Raw genomic sequence first — 19053 nt, forward strand, 5'->3', positions numbered from 1 at the left:
ACACCACAGTCCTCTTGTATGAACAAAAGACATTCACTGCTATATAGACAAGCGCCAATGCTCAAGCAAATAGAAAACAAGAGATAACAAGGCACTGTGGAGGAACTATAAATCTCGGATGACGAGATTGTCCTTGCTATTGCTTACAAAAGATAGATTCCGTTCACTGATACTTTGTTTGGAAAGATTCCTAGTGTTGGATAACAATTTTGTCCTTGCTATTGCGTACACACAAAGGATGTGTTTCGCTGATACCACTGCTGTGGAGCAGTTCTCCACCTCCCCTATGAGCAGACCATTTCACTGGTTGTAGTCGTAGGTCAGAGGAAGCCCAGATACTATAATAAGACAGGCTTCAAGCCCTGCACACAGTTGTTCGGTGACGGAGCTAGACGAGGGGGCAGAAGATGAAAGGCTGAAGATGGAGGCTTTCCAGACGGGAGTGGCCAACTCCCTCTTTTTCTTTTACTGGATTTGTAAGCCACCAGGCTGGATTCCTGCTGTTTTGAAGTATTTTGAGCCCCCAAAGGACTCTGCCTATTGGCTTTTGGGCAGAACTTGGATTCTGTTTGAGCTGCTTGGGGAACAACCTTGTTTTTCTCCCCAAAGCAAATCAGCTCACCACCTAAGAGCAGAGCTTTATTCTGGATTGGCTGTATACTGGCACCATTATTCCCAATGGACATTTCATTCCGTTTTAAGCATGTAATCCTATTTCTGATATTTTTTTGATGAAAAGGTCATAGTGCATATATAGGTTGCTTTTTAAAGTTTTTTTTTATAATGTTTCCATTTTTCCTTGACTTGTGGATATTCCCAGACATTCAGTCTTCTCCAGCCCTCCTCTGGACATTTCCTCCTGAGAGAAAGTTTCACATCTTTGAAAAACACTTCAAGAAACCTGCTTTTCGTCTAAAAAACAGATAAGTGACCATTTCAACCTTCAAGGCTTTCCAAACATATGGCATTAAAAATGTGCATGAGGGGGATAGGCTTGAGGAATGCATATACTTTCTGTATGCAAACCATATCCAGGAAGACTCTAAAATGTGTGCTACTTTCAGCGCAAAAATACTTAAGGATAGAAAGCGAAGACTAAATGAGAGAAAATCCCCCCTCAGAGGCTGAAAACTGTACTACAGGGAAGATGGACATCCCCCCGCCACTCTCCTAAGAGGGCTAGGTCAGAAGAAAGCTTACCATCTCTTTCTAAAAAGAAAAAGGGAGACAAATTGGTAAAATCACACCGTCCGTCGACAACATCCCCGTCTACTGCTCCAACGTGGACGAAACCGTCGTCGACAGCGGGAGAAGCAAGTTCTAAAGGGTCCAACACCTTGTCAATGATAAAAACCAAAATTATTGTTGACGGTAGACACTACCTCATTGACCAGCGATAAGAAACCCTTGTCGTGCAGCATCGGGACAGCATAGCGATCACGTCTGTGCCAAGACCCCCGCCGAAGACAGTGTCAGGAAAGAACCCGTCGACGAAACACCAGCCTACGAAGACAAAAGGAACACCCACGACAACAGCATCAGCGTTAATGGTGCATAGAATATCACCAACACCAATACAATCCCCAATGGTAATCCAATCATCGAAAAGGTGCTGACAACATCCTTATCGGCAGACACTAAACAAAAGCAAGTAAAAGACAATAAAAAGGCTGCTCCAGGGGCCGAATTGACGAAATCATCGTCAGACCACCGGAAAACACATACATTCAGTGAGAAACAACCACTGTAGTAATTTTCAAAAACACAAGAGGGGGTGGAATGAGGGGGAAAAACAACCACTTTGGAGAAGCCACTAAATCTACAGAAGAAAAGCCTATAGTTTTTAAAATACCGCTCAAGCAGTTGCAACCCTCCAAGAAGGCTGAAAGTGAACCCTGATTACTACAAATTGACAAGGGGGGGTCCTGGGAGTCCCTCTGCCAGACATTAGTCCTGGTTACGAGGGACTTACCCAGAGTCTTTAGCTCTCTATCTTTCACAGAGAAGAAATATCCCAAACATATCAGTCTTTGTCCTGCCCTGGGGCAGTCCAGCACCAAAATGCTAGGCAATTCTCTGAACAAGAGTACCAACAGCATCCCCAGACACATGTTTCGGTCTGGTTGGACCTCATCAGTAGGGAGGAGCTGTGCCTCTCTAAGAATAGTGAGCAAGGGGTCCACGTCTGGATTCCCCTAGTAACTTAGGGTGAGATCCAAAGTTACTTAAATATGCAAATTGACAAGTCTGGGTAAAGCTCTTGTCACCAGGACTCATGTCTGGCAGAGAGTCTCCCAGGACCCTGCTTGTTATCCCTGATTACTACAGACAGTGAACCGTCTTTGTCACCCGTCTCCTCAATACCTCCTGAGCAAACATTGGACCACCATATAGACTCAGAATTCGAACAAGGGTATTCACATCAGTTCTATGACGAGGATCCGTATTCAGACCCGCAATCTCCAAGAGAAACGCCATTAAGGTCTACAGTATTAACACACTCACTGGAACCCAGCGATCCAGACCTCCTGGCTCGACCAAGCCTATCCCAACCTACCAAGACGATGATAAACCCACAGTCATTATTATTGCTCCAAATATTATCCAAACTGTCTCTAGTCCAACAGCTAGATAGTAGAGTGCCACCAGTGAAAGACCAACAAAAGGTTGGTGCAGATGAACCGGGTCCTTCATCTAAAGGACAAAACACATACAGGAGAAGGAAGCAGTCACACCAAAGATACTTCAACAAAATGTACTAAACCACCCCAAAGAGGCTCACCTATCAGGCCAATGCTGCCTCGGAATAGAGATGGGTCACAAAGTCCAATAAGAACTCTGGGCTCTTCTCCAGGACCAATGCGCTCACCATATCGTGAGCATGAAGAGGTGGAACTGCACTCGTCAACCACTGACGATGAGGACAATAGAGAAACGGACATTACTACTACCCACTCTCCATGTCAGGAAGACAGGGAGGAGGCCGATACTGGACTGGACCCTGTACTCGAGGAGCCTGCACGACAGTCTCCTGCAAATGAAATAGGTGCATGCCACACTACCGTACAGAAAGCGTGCAAATAAGTTGGTCTAATTCCATCAGAACAAAAGGATGGATCCTTTTTTATTTTAATGCACAAGCGGAAGAAGACAGTGATGTCTGCTCCCATTTTAGACCATCTATGGGAGGAAGGATTACTGTTGTGGAAGAGCTTTCTCAGAACCGGCCCTAAAAGGCCAACTAGAAAAGAAATTCAGAGCACCAGATGCATCCCCGAAATGCCTGACATCCCAACCGACCCCTGAGTCGGTGGTCTCAGTGGCAGTCGGTGGAAAGTCAACACGTAAGGACAGAAATGCGCAGTACCGCCTGATAGCGACAACAGAAAGCAAGATGCATTTGGGAAAAAGGTTTTGGCCACTGGGTTAAGGCAGCAAATTCACTGGAGATAATCTTCAGATATGACCGCGAGATGTCGAACAGAATGGTTCAGCTATTGGTGCATTTGCCAGAGGAAAAGGGCAAGCAAGCCATAGAAATCCTGCAAGAAGGAGAAGAAGCATCCAATCATGCCATCAATGTTGCTGTGGATATAGCAGAAACTGGCTTCAAATAGATCCGCAACGTGGTTGTCTTGAGAAGGCAAGCATGGTTAAAATGCACTGATTTCAGACAAGTCGTACAGTCAATGGTATTAGATATGCCTTTTGAGGGAGATCAACTTTTTGGCCCCAAGATAGATGACTCGTTAAAAGCTATTAACACTGATGACACGGATAGAGTAAGATCTTTAACTACTCTAACGATGCGTCACACTTTTCGTTCTTTCCGAGGAGTCTCAAGATGTTTGGGTCCTACCAACTAGGGTCTTCCTATTCTCAGACCTACTCTCAGGGATACAGAAGATCCTATCTTTACAAACAGAAAGACTACCCCCAGGAGACGCCAGACAACAACTACCTCAAGAGGTAGACAACAGAAACAGGCCTGACTCCCATCGCGTCCAAGCCCCCATGGTAACACATCTAAAACCAGTGGATGGCGACATGCAATACCATCTTCCTCAATGGAAGCAAATCATCACAGACAGATGGCCCATAGACATTATAAAAGAAGGACATATACTATAATTAAATGGCAAACCACCTCCGACACCACCGCAACATCAACCGCACGTACAAATCCTAAAAACCGAGGTGAAAAAGCTACTGATAAAGCACACAATCGAAAAAGTTCCAAAACATCAAAGGAACAAAGGAATATATTCCAGCTTCTTCGTGATCCGCAAACCAGACAAGTCCTGGAGGCCGATTCTAGCTCTAAACAAATACGTCAAAAAGCAACAATTCAGGATGGTTGCCTTGACTGAAGTTATAAAGGCGGTAAAGGAATGAGACTTCTTGTCATCTTTAGACCTCAAGGATGTGCAATTTCACATCCCTATTCGGAAAGGCGCACAGGAAGATCCTAAAGTTGTCATAGGAACCAGCTATTTATCAGTTCTAGGTCCTGCCGTTCGGATTACACTCAGCCCCCAGGGCATTCAGCAAGGGCCTAGCCCCCAAGGCGGGAAGGGTACCATGTATACCCCAATGTCAACGACTGGATGATACGGGCACCCTCCTATACAGAAGCAAAACCAGCCATACAACATGTGTCTTAACACCCATTCGCGCCTTGGTTTCACAATAAACTCAGAAGTCATGCTTCAGGCCATCAAACACATTAATGTTTCTAGGGGTGCAAGTCAATGCCACCAAGGGGTGGGTTCGACCGTCCCAGGAAAGGACACAGTACCTCATCTCTTAACCAAATTCTGCCCAGGCACCAGAATATTGGTCAGGACATGCATGCAGTTACTCCGGACCATGTCCTCCATATATACCTCTAATCCAGCATTGCAGTTTACAAATGAGATTGGTTCAGGAATTTTTGGCCGACCATTGGTCTCAAACAAGTGCATTGTGGAACGACAAATTAACAGTAACACTCCTACTGGAACAAAAATTTCAGTGGTGGGCGACACCTCTCCACATCACCAGAGGAATGCCACTGAAGGAGCTACTTTTCCAATAGACATTGATTACAGACACATCGTTTACATGATTGGTGTGTGCCCCCCATCACCTATCAGTAAAGGGACACCGAAGCGTGCTAGAGACAGAACTTCACATCAGTGTCCTAGAATTCAGAGCAGTGTCACATGCTTTCCGGTCATTCCAACCAATACTCAAAAACAAGGTACTCAAGAGTGTTGACAGACAACACGAATACCATGTATTGCGTGCAAAAGCAAGAAGGCACAAGATCCAGATCCAGAACACTTTCAACAGAAGCACAACAGTTATGGCACTGAGCAATCAAGAGGCATGCAACTCCAAGCATTTCATCTACCAGGAAAGGAGAATAAAGCTGCAGACCAGCTCATCTGAGCCGGCAATCAATGGTACGAGTGGCAAGTGGCGAAAAGAAAACTCAAAAAGATCTCCACAATGTGGGGAACACCTACAATCGATATCTTCGCCACATGGGAGAACAAGAAATGTCGCCAACTCGCCAGCAGATACCCACACCACCAATCGCTGGGATACTCATTTGCAAAATCTTGGGAAGGAATGTTCACATATGCGTACCCTCCAACACTGGTCCTTCAGATTACTATGATGTACAAATGCACAATTATTCTGATAGCACCAGTCTGCGTGAAGGAACCCTGGTTCTCTGACCTCATTCACCTATCTCAGGACTGTTCAATTCCTCTGATTCAAGATCCCAACTTGCTTTCAATGCGTAACCAACAGGTTCTAGACCACGACCCGTCATCTCTCAACTTAAAAGCCTGTCTCCTGACTTCAGTGAATTTGGACAAATCCATCTCTCGCACGAATGCAGAAACATTCTAAAAACAGCCATAGCAGAATCCACAAACAAATCCTATGGATACAAGTGGGATTGCTTCTGCAGGTGGTGTGCTCAGCAACAGTTAGACCCATTCAATATAACCCCACATGAGCAGTGGCCATATTTTCTGAAATTAGCTAAAGACAGGTTGTCGCACTCACCCATTAAGGTGCACTTGGCAGCAATTTCTAGATACAACAGAAAACAGGAATGTTTGCTCCTGTACAGGGCTTGCATAGTAAAACATTTCATGAGGTCATTTCCGTACCCATCTGCCACAAAAGAAGGTACCCCCGCAGTGGAGCCGAAATAAGACCGCTCTTCTGCTGGCGGTCAAATCATTTCGACAGGTATATGAAATACAGGCCTCATCTGTCAAACCACCATACCTGTGTCTTGAGAAAAGCAAGGTCGTCCTGAAACCAAAGCCTACCTTCATCCCTAAAGTACTGTCAGAATTCCACCTACAAACTGAAGTAACATTACCAGTTTTCTTCGCAAGACCTACTACTCCAGCAGAACAGTTCCTGCACTCGCTGGATCTGCAGAGAGATCTGAAATTCTATAGAGACGGGACTAAAGACTTTCGGCGAATATTACAACTGTTTGTAGTTTTTGGGGCACCAGGCAGGGGTCAACCTATTTCCAAGCAAGAAATCGCAAGATGTGTGTCCGCTACAATCGCAGCGGCACATAGACAAGCCAATAAACCCCTACAAGGTCCCATTCATGCTTACTCCACCAGAGCAGTGGGTTCCTCAGCTGCATTATTGGCAGGGATTTCCCTGTCAGATATTTGACCGGCCAGCATCATGGGCAGTACCACACACCTTTGTGAAACACTACTGTATGGAGGGACAAGGAGAAGCAGAGGCAAGGGTCAGAAGAGCCATCCTACAGCGCCTGTTTCAATAACATAAGCCTTTTCTCCCTTACCACCTCCAATGAAAGAATGTGAACTGCTTTGTACTCTATTCAAAACATGTTAATCCATGAAAGATCCAATGCTGGAGAATGAGTATGTTGCTTACCGGTAACCCCTATTCTCCAGCATTGGTATCATTAAATTCACTTGCGCCCACCAACCACCCCGTAAGGACTAAGGCTAATACTTCAGCTCTCATCTAGCTGGGGTTAGAATCTGAAGATGGCCTCTTGGGCCGGGCTAGATACTCGACGTACCATTGGCTGGGGCAGAATACACCCAAAAGGACAGTGATGGGCTTCTGTGAGCCTAAAATGCTTTTTTAAAGCTATAATATTAAGGTAACCGAAGATTCCCAGCCTGTCAGCAGGGAATATTCAAAGCATGTGAATCCATGAAAGATACCAATGCTGGAGAACAGGAGTTACAGGTAAGCAACATACTCCTTGTCAGTCGTGACTGGGTGAATAAGGTAGTTGGTTTTTAAGATAACTATGATTTATTGGAGAAGGTTGATCAGTCTTTGGGCTCTATGTCAAGTTGGGCAGTATCCCAACGGTAATTGCACTGGGATACCGCCCAGCGCTATTAGCGTTACCGCAACTGGGTCTAGCGCAATTTGTGCCGGATCCCGAGTTGCAGTGGGGAGGTAAATCCCCATTCCCGTTTGGTCAATTAGACCCAATGGGGGTTTCTTGGCGCTATTAGCACCAGCGCAATTAGTGCCACGCTAATAGCACTGAAAACAGGCAGAAGGGGGAGATTTTTACCTCCAGCAAAAGGCTGGAGGTAAAACTCCCACTTTCAGCCCAACTCGAGATTGGGCAGAGTGGTAAATGTGGCAGTAATAGCATTAATGCTGCATTTTACTGCTCTGCCCAACTCGTGATGAGGTAGAGGCATTGTCAATGATTTCAACTTTTTCATGAATGACGTTTTGCATTTTAAGTTTGTTGTGTATAGTGAAGATAATAATGGCAATGTTTCTTTTTTACAAATTTCTCATACTTTAAAGATTTATCTTTTAGGTGAGTGTAAGAAGCATTCATTGAGTGTTCATTTTTGAGTAAGAAGTACTGAGAATGAACTTAAAGAACGGGGCATCTATCTAAAAGCATTGTGTATTGATGTTTTATGTGTTGTACATGTCTTTTAATATACATATGAAGAGTTACTGGATGGTGTGAGCAGTGGTCTATCAATAAAAATATATGTGACTTTGGTAAACCCTTCCTGTGCTGATGAATGAGTAGCAGCCATCCACTGCAGGGAGTTGTTCTAATTACAGAGGAGCAGTGACAGGTTTATGCATTTCCCTACCTATACTCCTACCGCAGTGTCTGCTAGGGGGTGGGTCGGTTTTGGACCCACGCCTGGGGTTAAAGGTAAGGCTCTGGAGGTAAGGGTGATACGAAGCACGCCACTTTGGCATCCCTGGGTGGACCACTACACACCCTCTCCTACACCCTAATAATATGCTACCCACTTGGCTACTGATGAGGGGGATTGCTAGAGGCCTGGCAATTAGGGATGTAATGGTATAACGGTATACCGTTAAAGATACCGTGAACAGCTTAATTGAACAATAATAACCGTCTCATTGTTTATACCGGTATACCCTTTATACCGTTAAGTGTGCTTTTCAATCTGATTTGGAAAGGGTGCAATAAGCAAGTGCTGCGCAGTCTTGGTCTTGCACTGTTGGATGTGCCGTCTGCCAAGGGGGCCTTGTTTGGCAGACAAGAGCATAGGGAAAGCGAGGCCACATTAGTAAATGCTGTTTTGCTGCTGTGACCGCTCTTTCTCTGTGATCAGTAGAGGCGGGTGAAACATCAGACGACTGCGCAAATTGTGTTGAAAGCTGCCCAGTGCTTGATCCTTTGTGTTCCCCATTCAAAGCTGTTAACGATGAGCTGATTGACTGCCTCTATACGCATACCTGAGACTCCAGTTCATAGACTCCACCAGACCTGGATTTCATGGGCAAACTAGAACGTTATTTTGTTTCAGGCATTATTTATTTTAAAGGCAGCATACTGATTTTAAACGTTTTCACACAGTCATGCTGCTACACGCTACAGGTCAGATCTTCTATGGTGATTTCCCGATTTTCAATTTGCAATTAGCAAGACCACAGGGACGTCACGAGGGTGAGCTGAGGGCTCCAACTGAAAGTGAGCATTTTATTTTTCCTTTTGTTCGTATGTAAACAAATGTAATACAACTTTCAGTGACTTACAAAACAGTGGAGCCAGGAGCACTTTGCTTAGCAACCACTCAGCCAGCAGGAGCATAAATGTATCGAATCAGCCTGGCCCGGCATCATGTGCCATTAGTTCAGTAAGTAAAGGTCCTACTGCACTGAGCAAACACACATTTTAACAGCTCTTGCTCTGGCTGTGCAAATTGTAAAAAAAAAAAGACGCCCAGTGAAGTCATGCATATCGAATTACTCTCCCAAAGGTTTAGATTCAAGGAACTTAAGTTTCTCATGGTCATGGATCGGATAGCCATCCAGTTCTGTTTTAGCTTAGAATTCTGGGATTTGTAGTTTTCCCACCAATTCGAAAGATGGGGAACTACACATCCCAGAATTGAAAGGGGGAATGAACTGGATGCCCTTCTGATGAATGTCCACAAACAACTTTAGTTCTGCAGACCAGACATGGACTGGCCATTAGGGCAATAGGCCCATGGGCGAACCAAAAACGCAAAATGCTTGGGTGGGCCAGTTTTTTTGGGTCAACGTGGGGCACTTTTTTGGCCAAAGTGGGCCAGTTTGATGCGTGACTTCACTATGAGGCTAATAGTTTTGACCACTGTTGCTGAATAAATATTCTTTTAAATGTACTATTTGCATCACATTTTATCAAAAATGTCCCCCTTAGGTACTATTCAAACAGTGTTCCAAAAGGAATTAATTCCCATTTGTAACTGTGGGCCACTTTTATGTAGACTGTGTGAACACTGGGCCTATCAGTGCTTTTTGCAAGTAAATAAACTGCCCCCCCTGTCCTTTGTGTAGATTTGCACATTGGCACTAGTGTTGTTGCTTCGCTTGATCCTTCACATACCAGTCTTCTACATATGGCACTGGACTGAAGCAGCCAGGACATATTCTACATTCAATATGAAGTATCCAGAGCAATGGGGGTGAAATATTACAAGTAGTTTCAGTTGGAGCAGTTTTTAGTGCCATTCCGTAGATCACACGTGGCTGACACAAAATCAATATGTTAGCAATAGGAATAATAAATACAGTGCCAAGAAGGAAAAGGATTTACTTTGGGTTGGCGGCTTTGGGGTTTATATATTTATAATGGATAATGTTTTCTAAACATCTGACAATGGGGGATTTCCCTGGTTCTATCATTGAATTTACATATAATAAGTCACAGCGCGAAATTCACTCATCTCTGCGGGTATTCCCTGCTGCCATACCAAAGGGTAACATGTCCGTGATTACTGAACACCTTTTGGCCCTTAAGTAAACTAAAGGCTGTAACTTAAAGAGAGAGAGTGCATGTGTGTGTCTGCACACAAGCGCATACTGCAATCAGCCTCCATTGATCTCTGGCATGCAGATGATCAAGATGGCAACCGGTGGGGGAGCTAAAAGCCTAAATGACCACTTAAGAAAAGCTATTAAGTTTGCTTTACCAGTCACAGCAGGGTCCCCCCCTCTCCTCCTCTACACACGTGTGTTTTTGTGTTTGGTGGAAGCAAGGGGTGGCATTTCAGTGGAAAGTATGTTGAAAAGCCTATTTCTGGCCCTGGGTGCCTGGTTTTGTTTGTGATGATAAATCTGACAATTTATGACCTTTTAAAGAAAATATTTGTTAATATTAGTTAACTCCACTTGCTATACCACGATCACCATGATATACCGTCATTTGGCAAGAAGGTTATCGTACCGCCATAAAACTAATACTGTGACACCCCTACTGGCAATACAAAGAATGATATACACTCTAGTGAAGATCAGGGTGTCTAACAAATAGCTTAAAGTACTCTAGTAAAGAGCAGGGTGTCTTTTCAAGCAAATACTCTTGACAGCTATCTAGCTCAAATGTAATATAATGTCTAAATACATGATGTCCCTATACCTGTGAACTGCCACTGTGCAGTAACGGGGTAGGTACAGGAAGGAGGTGTTCTAGATATCAACACCAACTTCACAGTTGCTATGCCTGGAGGATTGACAGGGGAAACCCTGTTCACATATATGAAGACACCTGGTACCAAGCCAGGAGACTTGTTTAAGATCCTACACATTAGGAGGGATCTAAATCAAATATGATACGTACCATATGGGTATCCTGAAGTAGCCTTGCAGCAGGTAGACCACCAGAACTGGTTTCAAGGGGGCCTGACGTGTTTCACCACAAGGGCTAGAAATGGTCCTTTTGGTATAAAAGGGTTAACCTTAGAACACATCCTTAGGTTCCACCAAAACACAGTGGCCCTCATTACGACCCTGGCGGAAAGGGTTTTACGCCAGCGTAATGCATGGCGTACCTTTCCGCCAGACTACGAGTTCCTGTAGCGCCATGGCGATTTTTTCGCCTGGTTTTTCCGGGCGGAAAAATCCATGGCGCTACGGGACCTGTTGTTAATTACGCCACCGTAATTTACGGTGGCGTAATTAACGCCTTCCCCACTCCCATTATACCCTATGGGGCAAAAATGGGAATGTGGAAGGGCAAATGGGGATTGGGGACTTACCGCCCCGCCAAGGTCGGAATGGGGCGGTAAGTCCGCCAACCCCCATGGCGGAGTTGGTAGCTCTGCGCCATGGACCATGGTGCAAATTGCACCATGGTCCTCCGCCAGGGTCGTAATGAGGGCCAGTGACAAATGGCCCATACACCCGGGAGTACTATGACATTCTGGTAAGATATTCTGACACTGTCTGATCTTAAGCTGTAGAATATAGAGCCTTGGGAACTGCTCCCGCAGCACCCAGACCAGTAATGGCAGGGGAGAAAGGAACACTTCCATTCCAGTCCCTCAAAGCCTTATTGGCACTTGCCCCACAAGGCAGAAGGACAACCCTAGATGGTATTCCAGTCAATTGAGCCAGCTAAATGCAGATAACCCTCAGATCACCCCTCAAGAGAGGGGGCGTTGGCAATCATAATGCCAGCAGGTTGTAATGCACCTATGGAACACTGTGATAGTTGGGCTTCAGTGCATTGCTGCTTGTACCTTCCTCTTATTGGGACACCTTCAATTACAGCACTCATCTCTATTCTGAAAGGGATATCACACTCCCAGGGAGTAGAATCAGCAATGAGTTTAGGGCTGGCAATAGCTGGGGCAGATATTCCATGGTAGGAGTACGTATGCCTGTTATAAAAGGTTAGTCAGTAAGACAAGAAGTCATCAGACCGCTGGGAGTGTACCCAGTGACCATGAAAGGAAACTCCAGTTTTGCCACATAGTAATGGCTACTTACAGGTCACGAGGCAGAGATCACCTCAGTAGGCCGCACCCCCGGGGAAAGCCAAAGGAAGGAATCCAGTGAGAATAAGACTCCTAAAAGAGCACAGCCTACTAGTAGCACTGGGACCAGATCGGATCCAAGCAGACATACCTTCTCAACTAGAGGCGGAAAGGGAAGGGCAGGGGTTTCCAGTATGCCACTGCCAAAGAAGAAAGGGAGAACTTTAGTAGCAGAATGCTATCGGTAGAAAGAGATGACATCGGCCCCAGACAAGAAGCTGGTTGGGATAGAAGACCCTTTAAGGGCAGAAGTGGTGAAACGAGTACGTAACCTTTTTAAGATAGGGCACAGATTAGGCAGCCACAAAGATACAGAGATGAAGACTATCCTTATCCTTCACAGAAAGAGAATAAACAGGGCTCGGCACCCACGGGAGAGTAGATGCCTGTCAGGGAGGAGCAGAAAGAAAGCAAACTGCAGTGTTGGAGGGTGGACAATGGCAACAGTAGTAGACATTAAACCAGACTCCCAAGGTAATACAAGAGACTAAACATCCAAGGGATTGGTTAGTGGTGCAATTGGACTCTGGCATACTAGTCTCCATGTTCAAAGAGAGACACAAGAAGCTTTTGCAACACATTCCTACTACTCCAAAAGTAGAGGTTATTACTCCCACAGGAGGAGCGGTTGAGGACAATAATATGTATGTAGTTACAATTCACCTTGAAGGGGAACATCCAAAGGTAACAGAGGCACCTTTCTGGTCTACTTTGCATATGGCACAGGATCGCCTTTTAGCAGAACTTAATTGGCCCAGGCTATATCTTAAGGAAAACCCTAGCGGGAAGGAGGTAATTAAACCAACTTTTTCAGATAAAGTTGATGAAAATGTAGTGAGCACCTATGCAGCCTTATGGGCTGTTCTGTGTTCAATGTGCAGCACAGTTATACAAGAATCATGTAGGAAATGACATGGATTACCTTCCACATGCAATGGCAAGTGTTCCCAACAACAAAGCCTCAGAGGCAATATCCAATCAAAGCACAGGCTATAACACATTTGAAGGTAATTGTTCATCAGTTATTAGATCACCGGGTTCTGATACAACAGACAAGGCCCTACAATACAGCATTACTTCCAGTAGCCACACCAGATGGCGCATATCGGTTGGTAATAGACTTTAGAATCTTAATACACATACAGAGGCTGCACAGAACATGCATAGTTCAGGCCTTCTGAATAACCTACAGAGATAAAAATATAAGACTGTATTGTAACTGGGGAATGGATTTTTGCACAACCTTTATTTATTAAAAGTTCGTGCCACATGCCCATAGACAGAATTAGGAAATGGTAAAAAAGAAGGAATACCCGGGGCAGACTCAAGGTCAACAGTACCAGATCCAAAGAACAGAGCAACTCGGACAGACAAGGTCTAGTTCAGAGGCAGATTAAAGAGGAGCGTCTTGAACTCTTTTTTGAAACTTGACCATTAACTCAACCGCGCTCAAATTTGGGGGCAGCAGATTCCACAAATGTGGGCCTTGCACACTAAAGCTACGGCCACCGGCCTTTAGCAGCCTGAATCTGGGTTTGACAAGTCTCGTGCGGTATTGTGGCCTAAGAAACCTGGAGTGGAAGGCGTGCTGTGAGATTATGAGGTGCCATGTTCCTCACACATTTATGTGCGAGTATAAAAACTTTATGCCTGATTCTAAGTTTTACAGGCAGCCATTGTAGACCCTGCCGTGCCACTGTGACATGGGCTTGCCTAGAAAGACATGAGGCTGCCCGCACTGCACCATTCTGTGAGATCTGTAGGGCTGCTATGGGAAAGTTTGTGCAGCTACTGAGATGACTGTTAGAGTAGTTCACACTGGATTCAGAGAGCTATAAATGCACAGCTATAACTTTTAGGGGAAACCAATATGGTTCACTAGACTCCCACAGGGGTACAAAAACAGTCCTGGCTATTCTCTAGTAGAATACAATCCCTCTTAGAAGGCATACACACATGCTGAACACATATAGATGACATATACTATACCAAGGATGACTTAGAGGAACACTTGGAGAAGGTGGACTTAATCAATTGGACACTAACAGCTAAGGGCTACATTTTCAGTTTCAAGAAGTATAAGAGAGCCCATAGTGAATTCATATTTCTATGGTTTTCATTATCTGAAGAGGGAAGGGGACTTGCTCCACAGATCCTAGGGAAATGTGCTCACTTTGAAAGCCCACGTACGCTTAAGTAATTGTAGGCCATACTTGGCCTTTTAAACTTTGGGTAATCATATATGACAGACTAAACAGCATTAGTGAAACCACTTTATGATTTGTTGAAGACAACCTCCGTCCAACACACTGGAAGAGAGAGCACACACACACCATGTCTACCAACAGAAGACTCCAAGCAGTCCTCCCCAGGACAGGAACATAGATAAGGACTTAGAAGTAGCACTATTTCCTGGTCCAAAACATTTTAGATATGTAGTACAAGGCATACAATAAGCAGTGTTGCATAGCAATTTGCTATGCAATTCTGTAGGTTTGCTAATTAAATTGGCACTTGCGTAGCACAACTAGCTATTTAAATTACCCTGGAAGCACTGCTCACTCGCATTCTTGTAATTTGTTTCTACATAATCCATAATTACAGCATTGCTACTGTAAAACACTGCATTGTCTCTGTTTTCCGGTTAGTGTCTTTGAATCTCACATTTTCAACTATATTTCATTTTCTTGGGGGAAATTGCTTCATATTGACCAGTGAACACTTTTGAAAATATGCAGGCTCACACTGCCAAATGATTTTGAAGGCAAAACTAGTTAGCTGCTGGTTGAATCCATTTGTGCACAGGTGCGCAACTCATGAACTGATTCCAAACTCCTTTACATTCTATCGTATCACCCTGTTGCATTATACCAGCTACCCTGAAACGGAGATGGCTCCAAACAACAATATTCCATATAGTGTGCCCAGTTGTCTTCCTGCTACGACATCCACTCTCCTTAGTCTTTCTTTCTTCTTACATAATGGATATACAAAGCTAATTAGATGTTTACGCAAAGTACTCATTAGTTCCATCCAGTCGGTACATCTACAGGTCTACTAAAATACCATCCACTGTAGTTTGCCCCGAGAGCTCGCTTTGCTCTAACATTATGATTACGTTATATATTACCACCTGCTTGGAGAGGCTGGGAATGGAAGCATAATCTGCAAGTAGCTGCACGCATTTCATGCGTGGGCGCTGCGCCTATGCCCGCCCTTCACTCTCTCCTCGAGGCGGTGTCCTAGGACACGTCTCCACTGGACCCGCTCCCCACCCTCCACCTCCCCTGTGCACCTCCTGGCACACATCCAGGTCCTGAAAATAGTTATTTTGAATCGGACATATGTGTAATTTCTTTGTAAGGGAAGCATGAATTGGGCAAAGCTTGGTTCCATTAAAACAAAACCTAGATGGGGCTCTGGTTCTAATAGCACTGAATACTGCTTTCATGAGTGTGCAGGGCTGGAAAGCAGCTCTTGGGCCTACTTGGCTCGGGCTTAACGCCCTTCAGAGGCCCCGCCCTCCCTAAAATGTGGCATTTAATGCTACATTGAAAACAGTTGATATCAATGACAGACAAGGTCCATCTTGTCCACCTGGAGTTGACAATTAACATCAAAGCTGCTCTTCACTTAAAGCAGTTGACAATTACTGTGCCTGCCGCAACACCATACTAGATACTTGGTGTCAGACTAGGACTTTCCCTTAACATTGTAAACTTTTTGATTTACAAAAATTCTGAACTTAAACAGCAAATGTTGAATCAAGCATGCAACATACGGGACACTGCCATGAAACACTGACGGCACCCAGTTGCACAGAGCCTTCCTTGCACTGATAACTGTTTTCAGAGCCTTTTTATCATATCTATTTATTTGTGTGCATTCATGCAGCTAACCTTTACATTTTTCAGACACCCATCTCACTAATGTTTGTCTTCGGCGGTACACAAACATTTTGTATTGTTGCTCATTTTAGTCTTGAGTACAAATAACGTCTGATGCCATTAAAAATAGCAGCACAAGATTGCTAATCAAAGTTTGTTCGCTAGTACATTTTATTTAGCAAGCTCTGCTAATCAATTTTGAAAAACGAATTTACACCTTGTAGTATGTAACCATGGAGAGGCAAAACCAATAGCATATCATTTACATGTCTATACAATTCCTGAGCTAATATTTGATCCAGAAGTCAAGATTCTGGCTGCTGTACAAATGATAGTGCAGAAGCAACGCAGACAGCATCGGACATAAGGCATCACTATAACCAGAACTGCTACAAATGTATGGCCTGGAATGGTCTCTACAACCAACCAGAAGCAGAAGAAGCTGTACCAGACCTCTTGCTTTGGATGTTTACAAATATAAAATACTGTGATGGAAGTACTGTTCAAGCAGTTGGGATACTCTCAAAGTAGTCTGCTGTAAAACCATAATGAGTTTGAACACCAAGGTACGCTACAAGGAGAGTGTGGTGTGCCAGGCTCAAGAGTGCTGACACTCAGCCCAGACTATTGAAAAAACCTCTAATGTACTGTTCTTTAACTTTGCAAAAGCAAATCTTGCAGCGTGCATTTTACTAAATATGAACGCTTTCGCATCGTGGCTTGTGCTATTACTCAAAATGTCACTTTAAGCATGGCCTAGACATGATTAGACACAAGGTTACATGTCAGAACTCTTGAGGAACTATGCACAGATCATTCAGAGTACAAAGTAAAAAGATTATCTGCCATAACCAAACATCTGAGCGAAGAAGGCTGACAAATATTAGTGAATGCAGATGGATGCCCCATACAGTAAAAACTCAAGAAACCCCAACCACGTGTATTCCCTTGTAGTAACCAAAAGAGGATAGATGGTGAGCACAGACACAACCAGCTGTAACCCGGTTGGTTAGAAAGTCCAGGTGAGCTTATAAATGGACACACAAAAACACACACACACACACACACTCTGTTCCAATTACTCTTAAACTGTTCACATGAGAGACCATCCACTGGCCACCAAATTACACATTCAAAACATTCACACTCAAGCACTAATCAACATTCTCCTGAGCTGTCAGTCACACACATGTATCAACATTCATATATGGCCAGTAGGACAGGCTATCATTCAGCATGACACTACACGCCTGGAACAGGAATCCTACTTGTGCTGCACAGTGTAGATAAGTCTACATCATAGCAAGGAGGAAGCAATCTGCATAGGTCACTGTATTGGAAAGTCAGTAAGGGATCATTTTCTGCTGTGCATAGCCTGATATCAAAGTGAAAGTAAATCTAGATCACAAGCTCTCGCTGTGCATGTATGAGCCGCTGAGATGGGCGGTCATGTTGCCCTCTCAACTTTATCCAGCCAGAAGAAATACTCCAGCACACCTCTGTTAACTGGCTGCGTGAGCGGACCTTCATGCGTCATCAACTTTAAAAACACTTGGGTATCACTGATGTACACAATACTGCGGGTGATAGTGAACATTTTGCTTGAATTTAAGTACAATAGAGATAATAATAATATCTAGTTTTATATAGCGCTGCAAGCCCGCAGGCATCAGAGCGCTGAGATAACAGTTGATATTATTATCCCACAGCATGGTATTGCATGGTACTCAATTTATCGACCTCAGAAGGATGAAAGGTTGAGTTGGGCCTGCCGGGATTTGAACCTGCATCAGCAGGCTTTGCACAGTTGTCAGAAATGGGCGCTCAACTCGTTGTGCTATCTGACCGGCTTAAAGTGATGGTTTTAAAGTGATGTACTTTTCGATGCCTGAATTTAATTGTACGATCAAATGATGCTTGTAAATTGCAAATATTACTATTAGCAAGTGTGTAAAAGACTTTAACACCTCCCTCTGACAGATCCAAGATCACAAAGGGACAACATGGGTGGGAAGACAGTTCAAAGGGGATTCAAGATGAAATTCATAATTTTCAAGTTCACATTTATAATCTCAATGTTCTCTTATTACATCATTTTTACATCAGAAGTTAAAATACATAATATTGAATCACAAACCTAAAGCATACGAACTTGGCGTTTTGGACCGGGTTGGAAGGAGGGCCCATTTTGGAGACAGAAGGTCGGCAATCATGTTCTCATAATAGTTTGTGTGCTTATTTTAAAAAAAAATGAATAAACAAAGGCCATGGTTAGAAGTGCACATCACAGAGGATATGTTGTGTGTGATCGCAGCCCCTTCGGAATGATTAAAGTAATTACAGTTGATGTTATTTTCTCCTTTAGAAGATGAGATGGCACAAGTTGTGTCCTTCATTGTAAAAGAAGATGAGATGACGCCTTCTTTGCCACCTCGGGACTCAAAGGCAATAGATGACATCAGCACTTTTACTGGTGAGTTGAAAGAGTCTGTCAAGTGTGAGGATGCCCTGGGCGGGAGTTGTAGAAGTGTGGGTAAAGGTCGCATTCACTCTACTTGACCCTCTACAATAAGTTACGCAACAGAGGAAATACAGAGGTACCTGTAGTGTAACCCCTGGTTCACCTGTTGGCAGCCTGGGTGGACACAGTGAGGAAGGTAGGATTGGCCAAGTACAATTCAATAGAGTCAAGACATGGACGGGCTCATGTTGAGCAAGGTGTAACGCAAAGTACAAGCTTAACACTCCGCTATAAAACGGTTACACATGTATTGTACATACTCCTTGTGCCTTTGCATGGTGGGGTGGGGGCCAGGTCATGACATATGATATAG

At 44.2% G+C, this 19053-nt stretch overlaps 1 protein-coding gene across 1 annotated transcript in view; it reads left to right on the top strand.

The window, feature by feature from the left end:
• LOC138566103 (zinc finger protein 436-like) overlaps window positions 1–19053 on the top strand; it is a 153757-nt gene that overhangs the window by 122701 nt on the left and 12003 nt on the right. The window contains exon 5 of the mRNA XM_069643109.1: window positions 18585–18692. Coding sequence (XP_069499210.1) covers window positions 18585–18692 — 108 coding nt within the window. The remainder of the gene's footprint in view (window positions 1–18584; window positions 18693–19053) is intronic.

Source organism: Ambystoma mexicanum, chromosome 1p (assembly GCF_040938575.1).
Source record: "Ambystoma mexicanum isolate Mex_15411 chromosome 1p, UKY_AmexF1_1, whole genome shotgun sequence".
Lineage (NCBI taxonomy): Eukaryota > Metazoa > Chordata > Amphibia > Caudata > Ambystomatidae > Ambystoma > Ambystoma mexicanum.